Below are 22,537 nucleotides of genomic sequence, written 5' to 3' on the forward strand. Positions count from 1 at the left end.
AATTGGATAATATATTACTTACAAAATAGAAATCATGTATTTTATAAATTTTGATTTTTGAAGTAATAATATTAAATATTAATTATTTATATTCATTTTTTTAAAAATAATATTAAAGATTGGAGAATGCTAAATCAAACCCACTGATTGTTAATTTAATCCACCTATCATAATTAGCACTATATCCCTCCTTCTTCGTTCCAATTTCCTTGTTTTGCAAAGAGTATAAGACAAATACAATAATGTTCTTCTTGCCTTGATACAAGAATAAGACAAGTCAATGAGATATTTTAATCCTAAATTATCAATGTTTCTATAATTCTTCCCTAAAGACTTTAAGAGTTGTATTATTAGTCTACACTATTTAAAGTTGTTGGTTGTGTAATGAATACCATAATAAACCTTACATATCGATGCTTTTTAGAATTTGATTGGATTATAAAGTATAACCCATGCTATATAATGTTTTATAATCCCTTCTTCTTTCTTGTCAAAAGCAATGTTATAAGACTCTTCATATAAATGATTCATTAATCTAATTCTAAGGATTTGAAAGAACTTAGAAATACTTTTTACAAGAAATTTTTTGTAGCACAAGAGACAAAGAGGAAGTTGATTGAAAAAGAGAAACAAATCTATGGCTTATTACAAAAGTAGAGACATACTAGTTTGGCTTATGTGTAGAGGACCAAGAAGATTCCTTGATTAAGCACAAAAAGAGATTTAATTTTACAACATGATCAATCTTTAGAAAGACCTTGAGGAAGTGTGATACTTCAATTTGAGAGCTCCAAATCACAAAGAGGATACAATCTTCAATACTCCAAATTAATGAAGTTGCACTTTTGATGAACAAGAAAAGAACAAAGTCGCTTAGACCAACTAGGCCATCCATAAAAATGGTGAAAAATTGTTAATATTGCCTATATTGATGATTGATTTGGTATTGAAACTACTTATCATGGTGATCTCTAAAATATGGCAACAAACATTGGAGGGTTACAAAAAGGATGTGAATGGGCATATAGTATAGGAGAATTGGGATGGAGGACAAGAGATGGGAACATAGACAAAGAATGGAGGATGTAAAGTAGAAATAAGAATAAAGATTGGAGGCTATGAACAAGAACAAGAAATAGAAAGTTTATAATAGAGGGGGGGGGGGAGGTTGGGACGAGGGACACAAGCTAGGAATGGGAGTGGAGGTCAAAGATTAGAAATAAGAATGAGAGACAAAAGGATTTCAACCCAGATAGTGAGGTTGGGATGAGAGATGTAGACTAGAAATGAGAACAAAAGACAAAAGAATCACGATGAGGATGGAGGATACAATGATAGTTACGATGGATGGATAAAAAAGTGTATCATTTATTTATTGTAATCAAATAATGATATATATTTTTTGTCAATCTGATGATGATTATTTAAGTCAAATTAACAATTAATAGAGTTGATTTAATATTTATGCATTTAGAGCTTAGATAAAATCATATATTTTAACAACTAATGGAATTGATTTAATATTTATCATTAGTCATTAATTTAACTTATATATGATTTTATCTAAGCTCTAAATGCATAATCAATAAAAAAATTAGATATAAATTATATTATTTTATATTAGATGATGCAATTAATAATGATTAGGTTAAGTATATATTGAAGTATTATTTAGTCCCATCTTAGGTGTAAGATAGAAAGACTTCATATTAGAATAACATAACCAAATTACGAATAACCAATCTATGCTAATATAAGGTTAGAGTTAGACCTAGTCTAGGGATTGCAATCCTTGTTTGTTACACTCTCTTTGACAATATAAAACTTTGTAAAAAATTATGTTTAAAAATAAGAATTATCACTAAATTTTAAAACTACTTAACATTAAACTAGAGATTAGTTCCAATATAATATTAGAGATACAATTTGAGAACTTCTTAGGGCAAGTTCCAAAAATATAATAATCAAAAGCTTGCAAAAGAGAGGCTATATTGAAGATGTTTTGCCTAGAAATCAGAGCACAAGTAATCTTTTTTCACTAGCATGGCTATAAACAGCTTCACTACCAAGGAATAGCTAAAGTTAAAGAGCTCATGGTACACAATCTAGAGGCAAAAGATACAAATGAAGTTTACAATTGAAAAAATGTGAGTTAGACTTTAGCACAAAGGCATACAAGATAGGTCTCATGTCACTTGATTTTGATTTGGAGTGTAGCAAACTTGCACATCACTCTACTCCAGTATCATGTGACAGCATCACTGATCCAGAGTTTCATCTGCTGGGCAACCGGTTCAACACCTGTGGAACCATATGACTTAAACTTAGCAATGGAGTTCTTCTCACCTAAACAAGTGAACACAAATTCCTCCATAAGGAGGTTGGTTTTTGCGGAGCTCTTCCTTAGAAAGAGATCTCGAAGCTCATCTCCTTGCCAACTGCGATTGTTACGTCTCCCCTCACGATGTCACACGAAGTTAGAAAAGGTTCACCCTGAAACACAGGGCTGGACACAAAGATTAGAGCCACCATCGCAAATGCAAGCAACTAGAAAACAGTTGACATAACAAACACAAAAGAATTCTGTTTAATCCAACAAACCAACACACACCGTCAAGTCAGAGCCTGCAAATAAAAACCCAGAATTGGGTCTGTATTGGATCCGTACCTGCAGAGCCTGACGAAGTGTGCAACAGGAATTGTGCCCAATATTAATTAATTTGGACTTGTAATTTCGAATAAGCTCAGATCGTGTGTATTCTTTCCAAAACTCCACAGATGAGACTTCGAGTGTTTACCGGCCATTGTGAAGAATTGCAAACTAAGTTTGCGTATGTGACCATTTTTAGAAATATCTTGTTTGCATCAATGGCACGTGACTACAGATTTCTCGAGAGCAAATTCTAAGCTTCTGTGGATGCATACTCTCTATGCGGGTCACAGTGACCAGCCTAGTAGTACTTTCCAATCTGAGTACAATAAACTGTTTATTCTTTAATTTGGCCGTAGCACAACATAGATCAGCAGAACAGCCCACGCATACTTGCCTGGACAGGACCCTGTTGTGACTCACAATCTCAGGTCCTATGTAATGCTTCCATCGAAGCCATGACACGAGAACTAGCTGATTTTTAATCAGAATATATATATATATATATATATATATATATTTGACTAGCAGATTTGTTGGCAATTCAATCCAGGCTCTGCAAAGTAGCATCCCATGCCGTACTTTCCAAGAATCAAACTTGCACAAGAAATACACAAAAACGGTATCTCCAACACATTTTTATTTTCAGAAACATACATTCAGGATGTGCATTATGAAGGGGTTTTCAAGCAGCTGACACTGAGAACAACCCAGCATCAAGGATGGCTTTAGCTACTTTGTTCCCACTCATCCATCTCAATATTCAAACAATGCAACATCTCACTCTCTACCAACCGTATCTTCGTAAAATATAAATCCCCTTGTCTGAATAAAGTTGATTGGGTTTGATAATAATTGATCCTTTGCTCAGTTGCATCTAAAATTGTGAAATAAACTCCCTTGGTTAAGACAGCTTGACTTCACAAATGTCCATTTGAAGTGCGATTTGCGACTAGTCCTATTCAAAAGAGCCACATAACATCTCTTCTTAGATCTAGTATTAGCTACAAAGTCAAATTACTCAACTTCCACTAAAACTAGATTTAATACTGCTTCAGTCATTATCCAAAAGATCTTTTTACTAAACAATCATTTAGACTTATGTGCTATATTCAAACTTGAAAATCAAAATTATAGGTATATACATTCTCATTTAATGTAGGACATTTCATCAAAACATAGAATATTGTCTTGTCTAATTTTCCTTTTAATATAGTGCAATTTAAAAAATAACATATTGAACTTAAATTAATTTTTTTTGGATAATATTACGAAGAAAAATCATAATTTATATAATTATGTAAATTGATGGTTTTCTTTATTCATGGTATTATATTGACTATATTGTTTAAAACATAAAAAATAATAAAAAAATATTTTAAATTAACTGATTTTATATTTTAATTTTTTTTCTTATTAAAAAATTTAACCAAAATAAAACTTCAAATTTTTAAACTTGCATAATATACATTATATAAAAAAGCCATAAATATTTTCAAATATCGCAACTTGTACATTATATAATTTTTAATCTGATTGAACTAAAATATGATTTAAACTAGATTTTAGAATTATGTTAAATTTATTTCTTTATCAATTTTTAATATTTTTAATTTTTAATAGTTTTTAAAATTAAGTTTCTTGAAGCTGACATGAAAGATCCTTCTTGGTGATAACAAGTTAATCAACTAATTTTTTCTATAGCAAAAATTCTAATATCCTTGATTTTTATAATTTAAATTTAGAAGAAATATAAATTTATATCATTTTTGTAAGATTTTTGTTCAATATTAATTAATCTACTTAATTATCTTATAGAAGATTGTAAATGCACTTCTATCAAAAGATGATATAAAAATATATTTTAAGTGTCTATATCTTATATACAATATTATATTATATTTATTTATTTATTTATTTTATTTATTTTTTAATAATTGTAGTAAGCTAAGGATTGCCACTTAAATCATTCATTATAACAAAATTTATTAGCCAAAGTTATTAGAATATTTTTTTATTAAATAATAATAAATATATTTATATATATATGTATATATATATTTTGATGGTTCCTAATAATAAACACATATTTATTATGGTCCATATTTATTATTTTAAAATATATTTAAAACTAAAAGATTTAAACTTTACATGTAAAAATATTTTTTTTCTGAGTTTCTTCAATGGATTTTTTGATATTATTAAATTATTTTTCAACAGTTGGTAGGTTTTTTAAAATATAAACTATATTTTTTTGAACTTAATTTTACAATTATATTGTTAATACTCTTTTAACACATTTTTATTTTCTATTCATATACATCCTTATAGTCATATACTAGATAGATGAATTTTTATTAGATTTATTAGTTGAAGTTTTTAATGACATATTATAAGTTTTTAATTTTTTGGCTTTTAAAATATATGCTAAAATTTTAAAATACATCTCACATGCATCTTTTTATTTGCTTTCTTATTTTCTTCTATTAAGCACTTTGATGCTCTAATATTCAAGATTTTATGTGTATAGATGTTTGTATATTTTATCTTGATGCATGTAAGAAGTTTGAAATAAGTACTGGAAGGTAGAAACTTAAAATAATTTGTAATAAGTTAGTGATGTCTATTTGAATTGTTTCAAAAATTATTAGATTTTGATATTTTTTTATAGAATATCACCACTAATTGATATTGTACTTTGAACTTAAAATTTTTATAAGAACAACATCATAAAATATTTTTTAATCACCACACTATTTACATAGGTTATTGATTTTTTTTCTTTTGTATATCGTCTTAAATTATTACTCTAAATTGATCTTTACACCTAATTCATACAAACATGATTTTGTAATATTTTTTATTATTTAATTTAATTTTTAATATTATAAATTATAAATTATATATATATACATATATATATATATATATATATATATATATATGTATGTATGTGTGTGTATGTGTGTTTTTATTATTATTATTTTTAAATTTAAACATAATATTTAATAATTTATAATCTCTTAAATAAAATTATTTTATATTGATAAAATTCTTGTTCTTTTATATAGTTTTTGTTTTATTTTTTCAAATAAATACACATGCATTTTTTAAATATATATTTTTTATTTTTTATCTTTATCTGGATATGTATATATTAATAGAGATTTTATATCCTAAATTTTAATTAACTATTAAAATTTTGCATCTCTATCATACATAATTTATACATGTATAATTTTTTTTTAATATTTTAAGTGTAGAATATCCACACAAATGTGTTTGTATGTATGTACATATATATATCTATATATATATATATAGATATAGTTATTAGTTCATACTTTAAAAAAAATTAACACTAGATTATAACTTGTGATTTTAAATTTAGTTTTTGAAGAAATAATAGAATTATATATTATACTATATATGTTTATATGTTTATATACTATATATGTTTATATGTTTATATACTATATATGTTTATATGTTTATATACTATATATGTTTATATATATATAATTTTAATTTTTAAGAATATTAGAAGATTTATTATTTTAGAGTGCATCTTTGACGATTATAAGAATATTATAGTATTTAATTTTTTTTTCATTCTAATCTTATGGCTCATACAAATTTAATTTTTATTGAGAGAGACTCAGACATTTAATCTTTAAAAAAAGAACGTTAACTTAGGTTCACATATTTTTGTGTAACTTAGTATTCATTAATTTTTTTTATATACAAAGGGATTAGTAGTTGAAAAGCATAATAGATTGTAATCGAATAAATAAATTAAGACCATTTATTATTTTTAAATTTATTAAAGATATTATAGATTTATAAATAAATTAAATATAAGATGTGAGAGTATGCAATTACGAAATCATTTAAAAAAAAATTAATTCTAAGTCTTATGTTCTTTTTAACAAGATGTAGATATTTAATTTATTTAAAGTAGATACTTAATGTAGATTTTTGAAGATGCTATTAATTTTCAAATTGTACAAAGAAAATTAAAATCAAAATTAAACAAACTAACAATTTACTTGATTTTATGCAAAAAAAGTTGAAAAAAATTATTGCTTACTTTGATTATTCATATATTTTTAAAATTATTATTATTATTATTATTATTATTATTATTATTTTATTATAAATTGGACGACTTAATAAAATTTTAGGAGCCTAAATTACTAGATCATAGTATGAAGAGTTAAAAATTTATAGTGAGTTCTAGTTTTTTAAAATACTTGTTAAAACTAAAGCTTCAATATTAATATTGTTTTCTCTTATTATACACAAAGAATTTAGGAGTAATGTGCCATCAAGTACAAATCGTATTTGTTGCTAAACTTTTATATGATTTTATTTGAGTTTTAATATTTTTAAAATTAGATATATAAATATAAATTATTTTTAATATATTGATATTTTTTATAGAATCATGCTAAGTATAGAATATGGTTGTAGGTATGAATTGTCTTTAAATTAAATATTTGGAATGATAAGTTAAGTAAAAAAAGTAATTAAAAACAAGCTTGTGAATTTAGAAGTATAATATATAATATAAATTTAGAAGTATAATATAAAAAATAAATGAATCTTAATATATAGTATAAAGATATTATAAAAATATTCCTATATATATTGATATAAAGATAAAATAGAAAAATAATAAAAAATATTTTATTATTAGTATTTTATTTTCTTTAGCAGCTTACAAGTAATATAATTGTATGTTAGATTTTTTTTATTATTAAGAATATAGTATCTAACTTATGCAAATCAAAGCATCAATAATAATATGAAATTTTGTGAAAGAACATAAAAAAACCATAAAAAATATTCCAATTTTTTTAAAAAAGAGATAAAATAATCCTTGAGTGAAGTGTGGAATAAAATCAATTTGCATTCATTAAATATAATACTAGATTTTCTTTAAAATCATCATATCCTAATAAGACTTACTTTGCATATACATAAAAAATTCCTTTCCATATTTATCTTTTTAAAAATTGATATTTAAATTTTGCATTCATGAATTCTAAATTCTTTGGAAGAATATATGTCATGTAGTGAAATAAAAGCATTATTTTAAAGTTTAAAATAGTATAACCTCAAAGTTCACCGCACCTATTTTTACATACTCCAGTCATCTATCTATTTGTTGGATTTCTCACAGATCTTTAAATGTGGGGTTTGTTAAGTAATCTTCTTATTTCTAGATTCCAAAGGCATCAGTTTCGAGAGATTGTTTACAAGTAAAAAGGGTTTCTACGGCGGCAACAAGCTGCAGACTGCAACTATTCAACCAGCTGATCGAACTGCACAGGGTTCATGAATCAGGCCCAACTGGTGAGAACCTGTAAGATGTTAACCTGGTGGAGCAATTTCTGCACTAAGATATTGCAATCTGCTGTTTGTTTGAGGATATTGGCACCAGTGATGAGGAACATGCCTGTAGAACCAATGCACAGTACTAGTGTTGCTTCCAATACGTGCGTTGCTTTGAGTAACGATTGTATCAGAAGAAATTTGAGTAACACAATTCTATCTATCTATCTATCTATCTATCTATCTATATATGTATATTCTTTTTGTTTTTTCTCTCACTGAACCTGTTTCAGGTAGTTGTCGTGAATGAGTTTCATTGGGTCAATTTATGGATTTTAACTGCACCGGAAAAGCGAAACTGAGTGGTTTCATGATGAGTAAGCTGGTTGAGTTGGTGACAGTGTGAGTCATGAAAGAAATCGTTTTGTCCTGTTGCTCCGGTAGCAAAGCCGCACTGCCGTTACTTCCGGAAACTGTGACGAGGCTTTGAGGATACGATGTATCCAGTTTGCAGAAGTCGTGATGCTGTGGCCTTGCTAACGAAGCAAAACTGGTTACTGAATGAGATAGTTGAGATTTAGCCCCATAAACTGGATACAGCTCATTTGAACACTGAAACTCCTGATCTGGCGCAAGTAGTGTGCTAGAATTCACAAGCAAAGAGTTAATCAATTCGTTTGGAAACTACTACCTGGTTCCTTGTTTGGAATCAAGTTAGTGCAATGAAGCACTCAGCGAGAAATTTAATGTTTCTTTAATTGACTCACAACAATTTTACTACTAATTTCCGTCATACACTGAAGTTTGAGCATTTGGTGTTTCAGTGTGGACTTGATCGTTTGAACCTTGGATGATTAAAACGGTAGTCTCTCGGGCAGACATCTTTTCACACAGCCGTCTCGGTTCTACATGCCACCGGTGACGTGGTGCGAAGTTTTTCCGAATTTAGCATGATCACGTCGCATTTCATAAAAAAGAATAGTCGTCATGTCTGACTACTCGAGCTCTAAAAATCGCTTTTAAGTATTGAATGTTGTAATAATTTCCTTGTGTTCGTGTTTTGGTCTTCGTGACAGTAAGCAAATATTCCAAAGCAAAGTCATCGCAGTAGGCTACTTGCAAGTCTCATCTTGAAATTTTCGTGTGAAAGTCCCATTATTCCCAGCATCTTTATGCTGATCGAATGCCCAGCATTCGAGATTCTATAAATAGTGCCGCGATGCTGCAGACTCTCCTCATCAACTTCTGCCACAGATGGGACCCATGCAATACAGCATCAAATCTGATCTTAATAGGTCAACATCCGATAGCTCATTAATTTATCAAATGCAGCCAAAGATCCAGCACACGCTACCCAGGTATCGTTTTATTCTAAACCTAGTTTTACAACAGCTGTTGAAGGTAACAAAAAGAATCCGAAAAGGTTTTTCTTTTTCTTTTTCATTTAATCAATTTATTGGTCAGAAGACATAGCCACACTTTAAAAAAAAGACAACAACATTGAGAAGCCACAATTGACACAGAAAAGTATTCTATGAGCTAGCGGTGAACAATATAGAATAAAATTCCCAACAGCTCCTCTTAAATGTGCATCTAGACAATGCCACTGAGGTGTGTCATAAAGAACATCCGCGATGATCTACAGTGACTCATAACAAAAATCGAGTACTTCCCCCATGTTCAGTTTATTAGCAACTAACTCAGACAGAAGGAAGGATTACAGTATGGATGACTCCATGGTGCGGTACAATTCCCTGACCATCGGATTAAGTATTATATGATAATCTAGTCGAGGTCCAAGTCAGCCATCGATTACTTCCAAGTCATCAATCGACTGTCATTCTAATCGGTAACTTTACACGACCCTGAGAACCTTGCCTTTTATTTTGCTTCATTGTGAAGCTTCATGCCAGCATCCTTCAACTGGCTGTTGCGGTCCAGGAAGATGTGCGCCACAATGCGAGGACGGACGCATATGCCTTCGCAGAAACATCACTTCAGATATGATCGGAGTCAACGTGCAATCAAATGTTGGAATTTTCAGCTTTTCTCTCTTTCAAGGGAAAACTGCTTTAGAGCTGCTTCCCTAGGTTCTCAACGATCTGTAGGATCTAAATAACTGGTATGATTCAATCCCGGGATTTCATAGATGAGGCAGTGGCAGATTCCTCTATCTGTGGGTGTGGAATTGATATTGATCCAACCCTTCAACAAACTCCACACCAAGGTCATAACTCACCTGAAACTGCAACTGATCAACATTCATCGTGAATGTAGAAATTCTATCTCGATCTCAGGAGATTTTGTCTTTTAATTATTTACCCAGTCATGTGTTATTTGTGGCGTTACTTAAAGAGGGTTGATGGACTAACATTCACGAAACAAAAGCTATGGGTTGTTACAGAACATCCCATGTCCTTGTAACGGAGAGGGTGTCATATAATTAGGCGTCTTCTGAGGAAATATCCATCCACTCTTAAGGTTTGTTGCAGGAGGGCTTTTTGAGCATACATGAGAACAACTCAAATTGCATTCAAACCATTTATTTTTTTTGTAATTCCGTAATTTTTTAAATTAAATACTGTAAAAGCATGAATAGAACTCAGAGTCTTCTTATTAAAGCAATTATTTTTACCCTTCACTAATAAACCAATGCATATAAATCTTACTTTCTAAAACGTCTAAAAAAAATTGTCAAGTAAGAAACTACTGCTAGAAAATGTGTCAGCATTTGCATGGTTGGGGTGTACGTGTACAATCAAGGAGTTGGATTTTTCGTCAATGTGGCATCATGGTGTGGGAACAAGGGGTGCATTGTCAAAACTTTGCATGCTTGTTTGTTTGACTTCAGCAAACAGTGGACACACAGCCATTTTTAGTACCAATGACATAATGTCGTTCAATTGGCTCTGCCTTTATTGGTTAACAGTACACCACAAGGGTTCATAAATGGAACTTCTTAATTCTCATCATTTACTCGGCCGCCCTTGGGCCCATGAACGTAGCAATTGAGTGCTGACAGACGAGTTCAAATAGTTCTAAAGTGATGGACTCAAAGGCCAACGAAGTAACCAGCAAACTGCCCATAATTAGATGATTTCGTCTCTTCCTATTTCTCTGTGATTTTCGTGAGGCATGAGGAGTAGATGACGGAAAGAGTTCTTCAAAGCATTTACGAGGGAACAAGGATCACCATGCTCAGGATAGGGTACCAAAGTCAGCGCCCTTCTCTGTCATCTTTTGGAATACGTGGATAGCAGCACGCACTGTGGGCACGTGGGCTAAGATCCATCCGTCAAATTGACATTACATCTCAAGCACTCAACCTTTTTCACGGGCTCGAAAAGTTAATTCAAACAAACTTGGTGCCAATTATTCATTCTGAAGGATGGTGAACGTGTCCCACCCTGATACAGTAAACACTTGGAAAAAGTCTCAAGTAATACCATTCAGGACATTGTTTGACACATCCAATCGTTAAGCCAAAATTTACTACACAATCTAGAGACGATAATCATGACCAAGCAAGCCTAGATACAATACTTTATTCAAACAACCTGTCTGTGAAAAGGACATGTGACTTTATGTACAAATTGAAATATCAAGCACCAGTGCCCCCATCAATAGGTCACTTCGCATCAGTCAGGGTGGTAAGACATGATCCGGCAGGATCTTGTACATCTTGAGACAACCCTCTCACAGAATCGACATTGTCGAACTACACTTGCCAATGCATTTTACACACAAGACAATAAAAACTCGCTTCTCCATGAGAGTACATCCAAGTCAAAAGGCATCACAGACTGAGTCGCGGTGCCGATCTTCGGCAGCTCCTACCATCGTCAAGGACACCCCTGGGGTTGCGCTGTGTTGCAGTTCGCTACGCCTCCGCCGTTGTCGTCGTAGTTATCAACTGTTGCTAATTCTCGACGTACGAATTCTTCCTCAGGCAGCACATTAACTCCGTTCCCGGCTCGAAAATTCTGCTCACATAAAGGCTCAAAGCGTTGTTTCAATTTGAAAGAAAACCATACACTATCATGAACAAATGACAATTAACTGTAATCTACAAAGCACCTTCGAGTTCACAATTTACATTGAGGTAACCTAATATCATTGATGACTTTTGGTACATCGAAGGCTTACCATGCCACCTCGAATGTAGTATGTTTGGGTTGAGCCTGCGCACGAAGAGAGTTCATTTAACACAATTCAGTACAAAGATTACATGAGGCTAACACAAAATCATGTTTACAGTTCTTCAGAGATACCAACTAGATCCTATTGAAAACATTGTCGCATTCTCTAAATGTTTTAGATTCCATCGTTCTCACAATCACATATCATCCAAGCTAATCGAATCAGTGGCAACAGCCGCAGCCAATTCAAGCCGAGAACAACACAAGAAATATGCTCTAACTGGTGCCACTGAAAACAAGAACATCCTCGACTCAGGGGAAACTAGCCGCAGCAAAATCAGAACCTAAAGTCTATTTCATGTTTGCATGCGCTTCTGTAACACAAAATTACCAACTACTACAGTTTGCTGCTTCTGCTCCGCATCGTGCGCAGCGCTGACATCCGCCTGGAGCAGTACTAGCAAGGCACTGCAAACACACAGAAGCGTCACTACGCTCCGGACGATAGCCATGTTCCGTCCTCCGTTGAGAGAACCAGTGGTACGTCGAGAGACCACAAACACGTATCCACTCCTAAATTTTGAGCCCCGTTTGGCACAGGCCCTTTTGACTTGCCTATATACCGCTTCCAGCAGCCAGAGACCACTTGCTCCAGTTGCCGATTCAGGGCGACTGGCAATGAACTGTGCCGCTAACAACCCCATCCACGAACCAGTGCCACCACGAGAAGCTCCAGCGAATCACCCAACCACTAAGGTCACATTCCATGCAGCATCATCCGCGAAGCCTCGTCGGGGAATCGAAGCCGGATCTGCACCACATCTCAACGCAACAAGTCTTGATTGCCGCGATGCTGAACGCTTGGCACCGCAGATGGATCCCGATTCCCGGGAACTGCACCTTTTCATTAGCTGACATGTTTTTAGCGACTCACAGGTTCCAGGCACAGGATTCTGCCTTTTACTATCTCTATTGTTGTTTTTGCTCTCCTTTTGTGGCAATTTGAGCTTCATCCACTGGCCTGAAGCGGAGACTTTCCCCTCATTTTTGTATTGTGTTGTAGTGGATGAACCCAATGCCAGACAGATCGCAGAAACTCCTATTTCTAATTGTGTCACGGCGTCGTTTTGCGACGTCGATACGCTGCCATTTTCCATGCTCATGATCGCCGAAGCAACACTGTAACTACATCCACGTTCTCATCTAGATGGACGGATAGATTAATGGGTGGATGAATGGATTGATGGATGCATATGTGAACGAGCGGATTGTGGATGAGTGCGTGGATGGTGGATGTACTTATAACTAGGTGGATGAATATTGACGTTTTTACTAAAAATATGACCAAGTTTTGGAAGCTTCTACCCTCTAGAGTTTATAACATTGGGTTCTAGGTTGTTCTACTTGCCTCTTAGTTGAATGAGTTTTTCCTTCACTTCTTTTTTGCAAATACATTACAAACATCATGAATAAATGAATAAATAAATATAACAAAACCAACAAATATGGGAGTTTTAATTAAAAAGTGGAAGTCCACGAGGGAAAATGTGAAGTCAATTCTTTGAAAAATGACTAAGTAGTCATCCTTTTGACAAAGTATTATAGAAAAAGTCAACTATTCCCCATGTTATGTTAGTACATGGTTTTGAATGTCAAGTACAAAGTACACAAAAAAGTTTCAAGTCATGGGTGTTTACCCTAATATTTTTTTAGGAGTGCATTGATGTGGATATATATACATATACATACATATACATATATATACTTTTACAAAAAAAAAAAAAAAAAAAAAAAAGGATTGTGAAGGAATGCCCTTTCAATTTTAGTTTGATAGTCTCATTTGTAGAAACCTCTTCTTTCATATTCTAAATTTCTTATCTGTAAAATTTTTTTTCAAAGGACGTGTGGGTATTAAATCTAGCTACATCTTTCAACTAGTTGTTATTTATTTCTTTTTCTTTTTCTTTTTTCTTCCTCTAATATTGCAATTCAATACATGTATATAAGTTTATATATATATATATATATATATATATATTCATTCCAGTAGTATTTCTAACATTGCAAACTAATAAAAAAAAAATTCAAACATTATTTGATGAAATATATATATACACATACATACACACTCACAATTACAAATAAGTACTAGAAAAACTATAGAAATCTTCATCAATGTATGATATAACTAAAAACCTGGAAATCAAAATTCACATGTATTTTACAGAGCAAGTTTTCAATGAACATGGTAAATGTAAACTGCACACCTTGTTGAAACATGAATTGCTATAAAATCCAGAATTTTGAAACTTCCTTGATTATCAATATAAAAGATTTCAAAAGTTTAAAAAGCTGGGAATCTAATTAATTTTGAAACCCAAAATTCAAGAAAGTAAGCAGAAGTTTAAAACTGAATTCTTTCTTGCAACAAATACAGAATCGAAGTTTTGAACTTGTTTAGAGAATACTTATAAAAGTAAAGATACTCCCTCACAAATGATTTTTTTTTTTGAAATGTATTATAACTTTAATGTTCCCATCATAAAATCGATTCCAAAAATCGAAAAAGAAAAAGAAAAATTTAGGAAATGAAATCTCTGCAAAATGTGATTTTTTAAAAAAATATTACTAAAAATAGTTATTTTGTTCATTTATAAACCATAAAAAATACGATTTTGGAAATTTATCTATACATATCAGTTTTATAATCTATGTCATGTATTAGCAAGTATTGTAATTAAATAGAATAAACCAAGAATCAACACAAGTCACATATACACCATTGGATTCAGTGTATGATATCATACACTGAATCCAATGCATTCAGATAGTGTTATATAGCATATATTTTAAGCATCCAAATTCTGACCCTATTCTGTATCTAACAATAAATATTATGTTCATAAATAAATGATTTAGAATATTTTTTATGTAAAATAATAAAAATTTAAATATTCATACATCAAATATTTTAAAATTTAATATCATTAAAATTCTAATGATTTTAATATAAAAGTTCAAACAAGTAAAATTTTAAAAATTATTTAATCAAAATAAAAACTGATTTATTTATGTATATATATATATATATATATCTATATCTCTCTCTCTCTCTCTATATATATATATATCTATATCTCTCTCTCTCTCTCTCTCTCTCTCTCTCTCTCTATATATATATATATATATAATTAAATAAATGCTTCTGAGAAATGTAAATTCTTCAATCCACATGTTTTATAATCGTTCGATGTAGTAAAATTTATAAATATCTGTTTATCTACATAATCTAAAAGTTTTAGAATTATTTTATAAAAATTTATAACATACCTTAGATAGAGCTTAAATATATATACCATGTATGTAGTTCTAAGGTAGTTTATATATATATATATATATATATATATTTAATTTTTTTTTTAAAAATATATATATATATATATATATATATATATATATATTTAAATTTTTTTTTTAAAAAATATATATATATATTTATATATTTAAATTTAAAAAATTTATATATATATATATATATTTAAATTTAAAAATTTTTTATATATATATATATTTAAATTTAAAAAATTTATATATATATATATATTTAAATTTAAAACATACCTTAGAATTATATATATAATGTTTTTGTAGAAATTACTTCTTTAGTTTTTGTTTGTATAAATATTTTTAGAAAAAAAAAAGATTTTAAAATTAATAAAATTTTATGTATATATATATATATATATATATGAATACATAACTTAATAAATTATCTTTAAAATATTTTAAGCCAAAGAAGTTGTAGATATAACACATGTATATGTAATTTAAGTAAAAAAAATTAAATAGTAAAAAATAGAAATTAGTAGAATCATGTTATTTATTTTTAGAAACTTTTGAGAAATTTCTTATATGTAGATTAGATATTTAGATGTGTATTGATATGCTACTTAGTTTAAAAAACTTAATTCATAAGTTTTTTACTTTTAAAACTTTGTATTACAAGCAACATTCAACTTGGCACTTTAGACGCCACCCTTGCAATGCCTAAGAAGCTTCCACAAGACCATCCTCAATCTTGTCAATAATTTTTGTGTATTCCAATCTTGATTTAAAACTCTTTAGTCTTTGTATATTTGAAAATAATCATTTCAAAACTTTTCTATCTTTTAATTATCTCTTTTTTCATCACATTCTTCTTTCTTCAATGATACATGAATATATTATCTTTTTGAATTTTTAATATATTTATATCATTGATATTTCATAGGTGATATATAAGGTTTATTTTATAATCATCAAAAAATTATTATAGAAATTATATTTAAAAATCATAAAGATTATCATTTATAAAAATATATATATAAATTTTATCAACATTTACTTAAGTTTATGGATTATATTATCTCTAATAGATAATAAAAGTAGATTTATAAAAAATTACACTCCTACTAATGACTTTTATTGAACCTATGTATGGTTTTGTATCATAGAAGAGATAGTCTAAAAGAATACCTTAGTTGGCTTGACTAGAATTGCAATTGATAAGTTGAATTGTAATGTGGATAGCTTCTATTTAGAAGAATAAAGATATGCTCTTACTAATCATCATGGTTCTTACTTTGTTTAGTGTTGTCATATTTTTTTTTTTTATTTTAGAGATCCTGTTTTAGTAAAGAATATAAGTAAAAAGAGTTGAAAAAATATTCCATTGTCTTGTAGGTATTTGATAAATCCTCATGACATGAATTTTCTTTTCCAATCCAAATAAAGCAAGAGAATGTGAAAAGAAGTTTTTTTTCAACCAATACGTAGAATTTCTAGAATATTTCAAAAGATTGACTTTAGTAATTATAAAGTAGATATAAAATTTTCTAAAATAATCATTAATAAATATAATAAACTAACATGAATGAGCTAAATATAGAAGTAGAAGAAGAAAATCTAAAATAAAATGATGTATTTGTAGATGTTTCAAACTCTTATAGTTTAAGTGTTCTAGATATAGATGCTAAAGGTAGGTAAGAGAATTAGCAATCTTTTAAAACATTTCTAGTTTATGAAGTTCTGCATTTAATCGAGGAAGTTTTATTGATCTATTATTAGTATCAAAGTTGTCCATACTTAGTTGTTCCAACTTGTATAATCAATTGTTAGGATCTCTTTTTCTTTTTTTACAATCCAATATAGTTTATGTGCTGAAATAATGATAAAAAAAATTTAGAACCAAAGATACAATAGTTGCTAACATTTGTTATTTGCCTAGTAGACTATACATTTCTTTTTAGACTAAGGATATAGCAATTTTTTTTAAAGAATCTTGATTTCTCTGGTGGACATAAAAAAATGAACAAATTTTTGTATTGCAATTACATATACATTTTTTCTAGTAAATATAATAGTATTGATATAGAAGTGATCTATTTAATCAAAAACATAGTAGTCTCTGTTAAAGTGCTTTAAAGTACTAAAATCTAGGATCCATTCATTCTCATCTTTGTTTCTAAGTGCTAGAAGTTCAAATATTTCTAGAATGCTTTTGTTACTTAGTAGATCAGAAAGGATAAAGTCTTCATAATTATTTTTTGTGATGTTGACACCATACTTGTATGGAAGTAGTGTAGAGGAGAACATGTTTAGGTTATTGGCAAATAGATGAGTATTGTAATTTGAATATATGTAACCTTGATAAAAGATCATATTAATAGGTATTCAATAGATATTTGATTTTGATTTTGATTTTTTTTTTTTGATTTTTTTTTCCTTTATTGCTAATAAATTAGTCATCATTGCAGTATTCTACATTGTTGATATTAAGATCCCTGAAGTCTATATATTCTACTTCAATTCTAACCTTAGTGATGCAAAAGTCTCTTTTGAAACTTGTTGTAGTAGAGATTAAGAATTTACATAAAAAGAACTTCATTAACATTCTCTTGAGTTTTTTTGGGAGTGACGTTGGTTTCTTCCATATGCAAGAAACTCTATAATTTATTTAGAATTAATAAGACTTTTTCATTCAACTTATGAACCATAAGTTTTTCAAAGTGGTTTGATAAATAATTGAAAACTTTGTGAACTATAACTATTGGTAGTTGAATTAAGTTGATGGCTTGTTAGAGACATAGTCCTTAGGCCTTTCTAGAGACAAGTTTCTAGAACCTTCTAGAAAGAAGTCTCTAGAAACTTCCAGAAGATTCCTTGAATATTCTCTTAGAATATTCTTTAAAGATTCCCTAAAGATTCTTTAAAGATTCCCTAAAGATTCCCTTAGAAGGCTCTAGAAGATTCTTAGAATATTCTAGTAGATTCTAGGAAGTTACTTGAGAAGCTTCCTAGCTCTTGGGTAGTTGCTCGAGAAGCTTCATAGTTCTTGGGAAGCTTCTTGATGCGCTTCCTTAGAACCATAGGCCAGTAGTATATATAGGAGTCGAGGCTGAAGAGTTCTTCAGTCTCGACAACACATCTCTTGAAGCTTTAGCTCAATTCTCTTGGCGTTGCTCTTGTACTCATCTGATAATCTAGTTCTTGTCATTTCTTCTTGAACTTCTTGTGTAGATTTCTTGTTTGTATTTTTGGTCCGTGACAGTTTGTCGAGACTACCTTTATCTTAATATCTGAGCTGAATCCTTCTTGTTTGAGAGCAGATTACCCTTCTTCTTGAAGGTATTCTAGCGCTTTAGGGGTTGCGGATTACCTTCCTCTAAACTGATATTTTCTCAATCACAATATCAGAGCTTAGTTCTTTGAGGCAGAGAGTGGACTACCCCTTTCCTTGGAGATACTTGAGCGTTCTAAGGGTTGCAGATTACCCTCTCTTGGACTGATATTAATTCCTTCTTTTTGTTTAGCATAGCTAGTAAAAAAGACTGTTAACATCGATTTCAGAGCTTTGCCTTCTTGATAGAGTGCGGATTACCCCTCTTCTCGAAAGCATTGAGGCATTTTTAGAGGTTGCGGATTATCCTCCTCTAAAACTGAAATCGTTTAGTGTTTTTTTTCTTTTCTCCGAGTAGATTTTAGTGACAGGTAGTGCTACAATTTTCTCCAAGAGACTTAGCAATTTCTTCTTCTCTCAAAATTTTAATCCATCTATTCTCTAAATATGGAAGTAGACCAGGTCATAGACAGTGCATCTCCACAAGTAGACAATAGAGTGGCAACTCTTGCAGATCTTCAAGCTCTTATGAATAGTATACGAAAGGAGATTGCATTTCTTCGCAATCCAAGTAAAGAACCTCAAATTGATCTAGTGACCGAAGAAGCTAGACGCGAAATTCATAGCCTACAACAAGAGATTATTCGACTGAGAGAAGCAAGACATGTGTCACATACGACCCCTATGGATACTTCAAGGATTAGTACGAAAGAACCAAAAGCGAGTATGCCAGACAAGTTTGACGGAACAAGAGCCAACTTCAGAGGTTTTGTGCAACAAGTACGGCTTTACCTATGCCTATACCCTTCTCGTTATCCGAATGGATTTACCCAGGTTGCTTTCATAGGTACTCTTCTATCAGGAAATGCTCGCTCTTGGTTTGCTCCACTATTGGAGAAGGATTCTCCAATATTGTACGACCTAGAGGCTTTCATAGAGAGACTTACTGCTGCGTTTGGAGATAGCGATCGAGAAAGAGTGGCTGAAAGAAAGATACAAAATCTGCGACAAGGATCACGTTTTGCTGCAATCTATGCTGTAGAATTTCAACAGCTTACATGTGATCTTGATTGGAATGATAAGGCGTTCATGATACGATTTCGATATGGACTGAGAGATGATGTCAAGAACTTATTGATCACCATGCCTAAGGCGGATACTTTAGAAGAACTTATATCTCAGGCAATTATTTGTGACAACCGCCTCTTTGAATTACGACAAGAAAGACGATCAAGCTGGAGAAATGATGGAGCATTTGCTACATTTTCAAAAGGTCCAGAGAATCACTCCACAGATCCTGAACCCATGCAAATTGATGCGGTACGTTTCAAACCCCTCACAGCTGAGGAAAGGAAGCGACGGTTTGAACAAAACTTGTGTTTATATTGTGGAGAAGCGGGCCATAAAGCTGTAGATTGTCGGAAGAAACAGAAGCCTCAAACAACAAGACTCAGGAGTACAAGCATGCAGGAAAACAAGGACGCCCAGCCACAATAGGGACCGTGCGACTGGACATCTCAACATCCAAAATTAATCAAGGTCCCTTTCTCTCAGCTCAACCTTCAGATTGTTTTATGGTACCTTTACATCTGGGTATTCAAGAACTACAAGTCGATGCTTTATTAGACTCGGGTGCATTCGCTTGCTTTATAGATGAAGAGTTTGCCAAGCTTCACAATATTTCTCTTGTAAAGAAACATAAGCCTGTCCATGTAGAAGTCATAGACGGACGACCATTGTCTTCAGGCAATGTTATCCATGAAACTAAACCATTGAAGGTACGTCTTGAAAACCATGAGAGCAATATTGTGTTTAATGTTATCAAGACCCCTTCATGTCCTATCATTTTGGGACTATCTTGGCTTGATAGATATAATCCATTGATAGATTGGAAGTTGCGGAAAGTGACATTTCCAACAAATTCCTTGAAGGTGGAATCTGCCAAGACAATGTCTAGAAACAAATCCTTGTTTATAGGTGCAAGGGCTTTCATGAAGGAAGCCAAGCAAAATACACCTCTTGTCATCTTCGCAACTCCGACTCGAGAAGATGCAACTCCGACTTTGGTTATTCCAAAGCAGTATGAAGAATTCAAAGATGTCTTTGAAAAGAAGAATGCTGATATGCTGCCAGAGCATCGACCCTATGACTGTGCCATTGAATTGCAAGAAGGAGCACAACCACCTTTTGGACCAATCTATAATTTTTCGTAGACGGAGTTGACTGAGTTGCGGAAGTACATTGACGAGAATCTAGCCAAGAACTTCATCCGTCATTCGAAGTCGCAAGCTGGGGCACCAATCTTATTTGTGAAGAAGAAGGATGGCTCACTACGGATGTGCATGGACTATCGAGGTCTCAACAAGGTGACAAAAAAGAATCGCTACCCACTGCCTTTGATCTCTGGTCTTCTAGAACAACTTGGGCATGCAAGGATCTTTACAAAGATTGACCTAAGGGGAGCTTACAACCTTGTGCGAATTAAGGAAGGAGATGAATGGAAGACAGCGTTCCGAACAAGGTATGGCCATTTTGAATACAATGTCATGCCATTTGGTCTTACTAATGCTCCAGCGGTCTTTCAACACATGATGAATGACATCTTTCGAGAGCATCTAGACGATTTTGTTGTCATCTATTTAGATGATATTTTGATATTTTCTAAGAACGAGGAAGAACATGAGAAGCACGTTCGTCTGGTACTCAAAAAACTACGGGAGCGAGGACTCTATGCCAAATTGGAGAAGTGCTTATTTCACCAAACTGAGATGGAGTTTTTGGGATTCATCGCGACTACGGAAGGCTTGAAGATGGATCCAAAGAAGGTGGAAGCAATCATGTCTTGGGAAGTTCCGAAGACGGTTAGGGACGTACAATATTTTCTTGGATTTGCTAACTACTATCGGATCTTCATCAAGAATTATTCTCAAGTTGCTGCCCCCTTCACTTGATTAACGTGTAAGGACAAGCTTGAATGGGGACCTATCGCAGAAAAAATATTTCAAGATTTGAAGATGGTATTTACTACAGCTTCAATCTTGGTACATCCGAACTTTACAAAGGCCTTTTATTTGGAGATAGATGCTTCGGATTTTGCTTTGGGAGCTGTACTTTCACAGATGGGCGTAGATGAGAAGCTCCATCCAGTTGCGTTCTATTCTCAAAAATTCTCTGCTCCTGAGATCAACTATGAGATCCACGATAAGGAACTCCTTGCTATAGTAGATTCTTTCCAAGAGTGGTGCCACTTTTTCGAAGGAACTGCACATCCAGTGACCGTATATACGGATCACAAGAATTTAGAGTATTTTATGTCGGCTCGGGTTTTGAATCGGCGTCAAGCTCAGTGGAGTATGTCGCTATCCAGGTTCGACTTTGTTATTACTTATCGGCTTGAGAAGCAACAAGGGTTGTCCGATGCATTATCAAGGAGATCATATCTCACGCCAAAGGCTGGAGATGCAGCATTTGATCAACAATGCACGACATTGTTGAAGCTAGAGAAATTTCGGCTCAACGCAGCTATTGTACCAATTGATGCTGACTTCCTCGACCAGGTACGGGCCGCAACCATTGAAGATTCTCTAGCCCTTGATATCAAGCAACATGCTAGTGATGATAAATTCAAGATGGAAGGAGATCTAGTATATTTCGAAGAGCGGTTGTATATCCCAAAAGGGCCAACACGACTCCGAGTTCTTCAATCTCGTCATGACTTTCCAGCTGCGGGACATTTTGGATTCAATAAGACCT

General features: G+C 31.8%; 1 protein-coding gene across 1 annotated transcript; it reads right to left on the minus strand.

The window, feature by feature from the left end:
- Positions 1-11,504: 11,504 nt before the first annotated feature.
- Positions 11,505-12,845, minus strand: LOC112294131 (uncharacterized). Its single transcript, XM_024544322.2, has 3 exons — positions 12,518-12,845; positions 12,134-12,168; positions 11,505-11,970 (listed from the first exon to the last, which is right to left on the minus strand). The coding sequence occupies exons 1-3, from the start codon at positions 12,828-12,830 to the stop codon at positions 11,830-11,832; spliced, it is 489 nt and encodes a 162-aa protein (XP_024400090.1). The 5' UTR covers positions 12,831-12,845; the 3' UTR covers positions 11,505-11,829.
- Between the last annotated feature and the right edge of the window lie 9,692 nt (positions 12,846-22,537).

Source organism: Physcomitrium patens, chromosome 17 (genome assembly GCF_059467195.1).
Source record: "Physcomitrium patens ecotype Gransden chromosome 17, ASM5946719v1, whole genome shotgun sequence".
Classification (NCBI taxonomy): domain Eukaryota; kingdom Viridiplantae; phylum Streptophyta; class Bryopsida; order Funariales; family Funariaceae; genus Physcomitrium; species Physcomitrium patens.

Coding starts and splice junctions, on each gene's coding strand:
- LOC112294131 (XM_024544322.2), bottom strand. CDS start 12,830: ATGGGGTTGTTAGCGGCACAGTTCATTGCCAGTCGCCCTGAATCGGCA. Junction 12,169..12,517: donor GCAGCAAACTGTAGTAGTTG/GTAATTTTGTGT, acceptor CTTCGTGCGCAG/GCTCAACCCAAACATACTAC. Junction 11,971..12,133: donor ACTACATTCGAGGTGGCATG/GTAAGCCTTCGA, acceptor TTATGTGAGCAG/AATTTTCGAGCCGGGAACGG.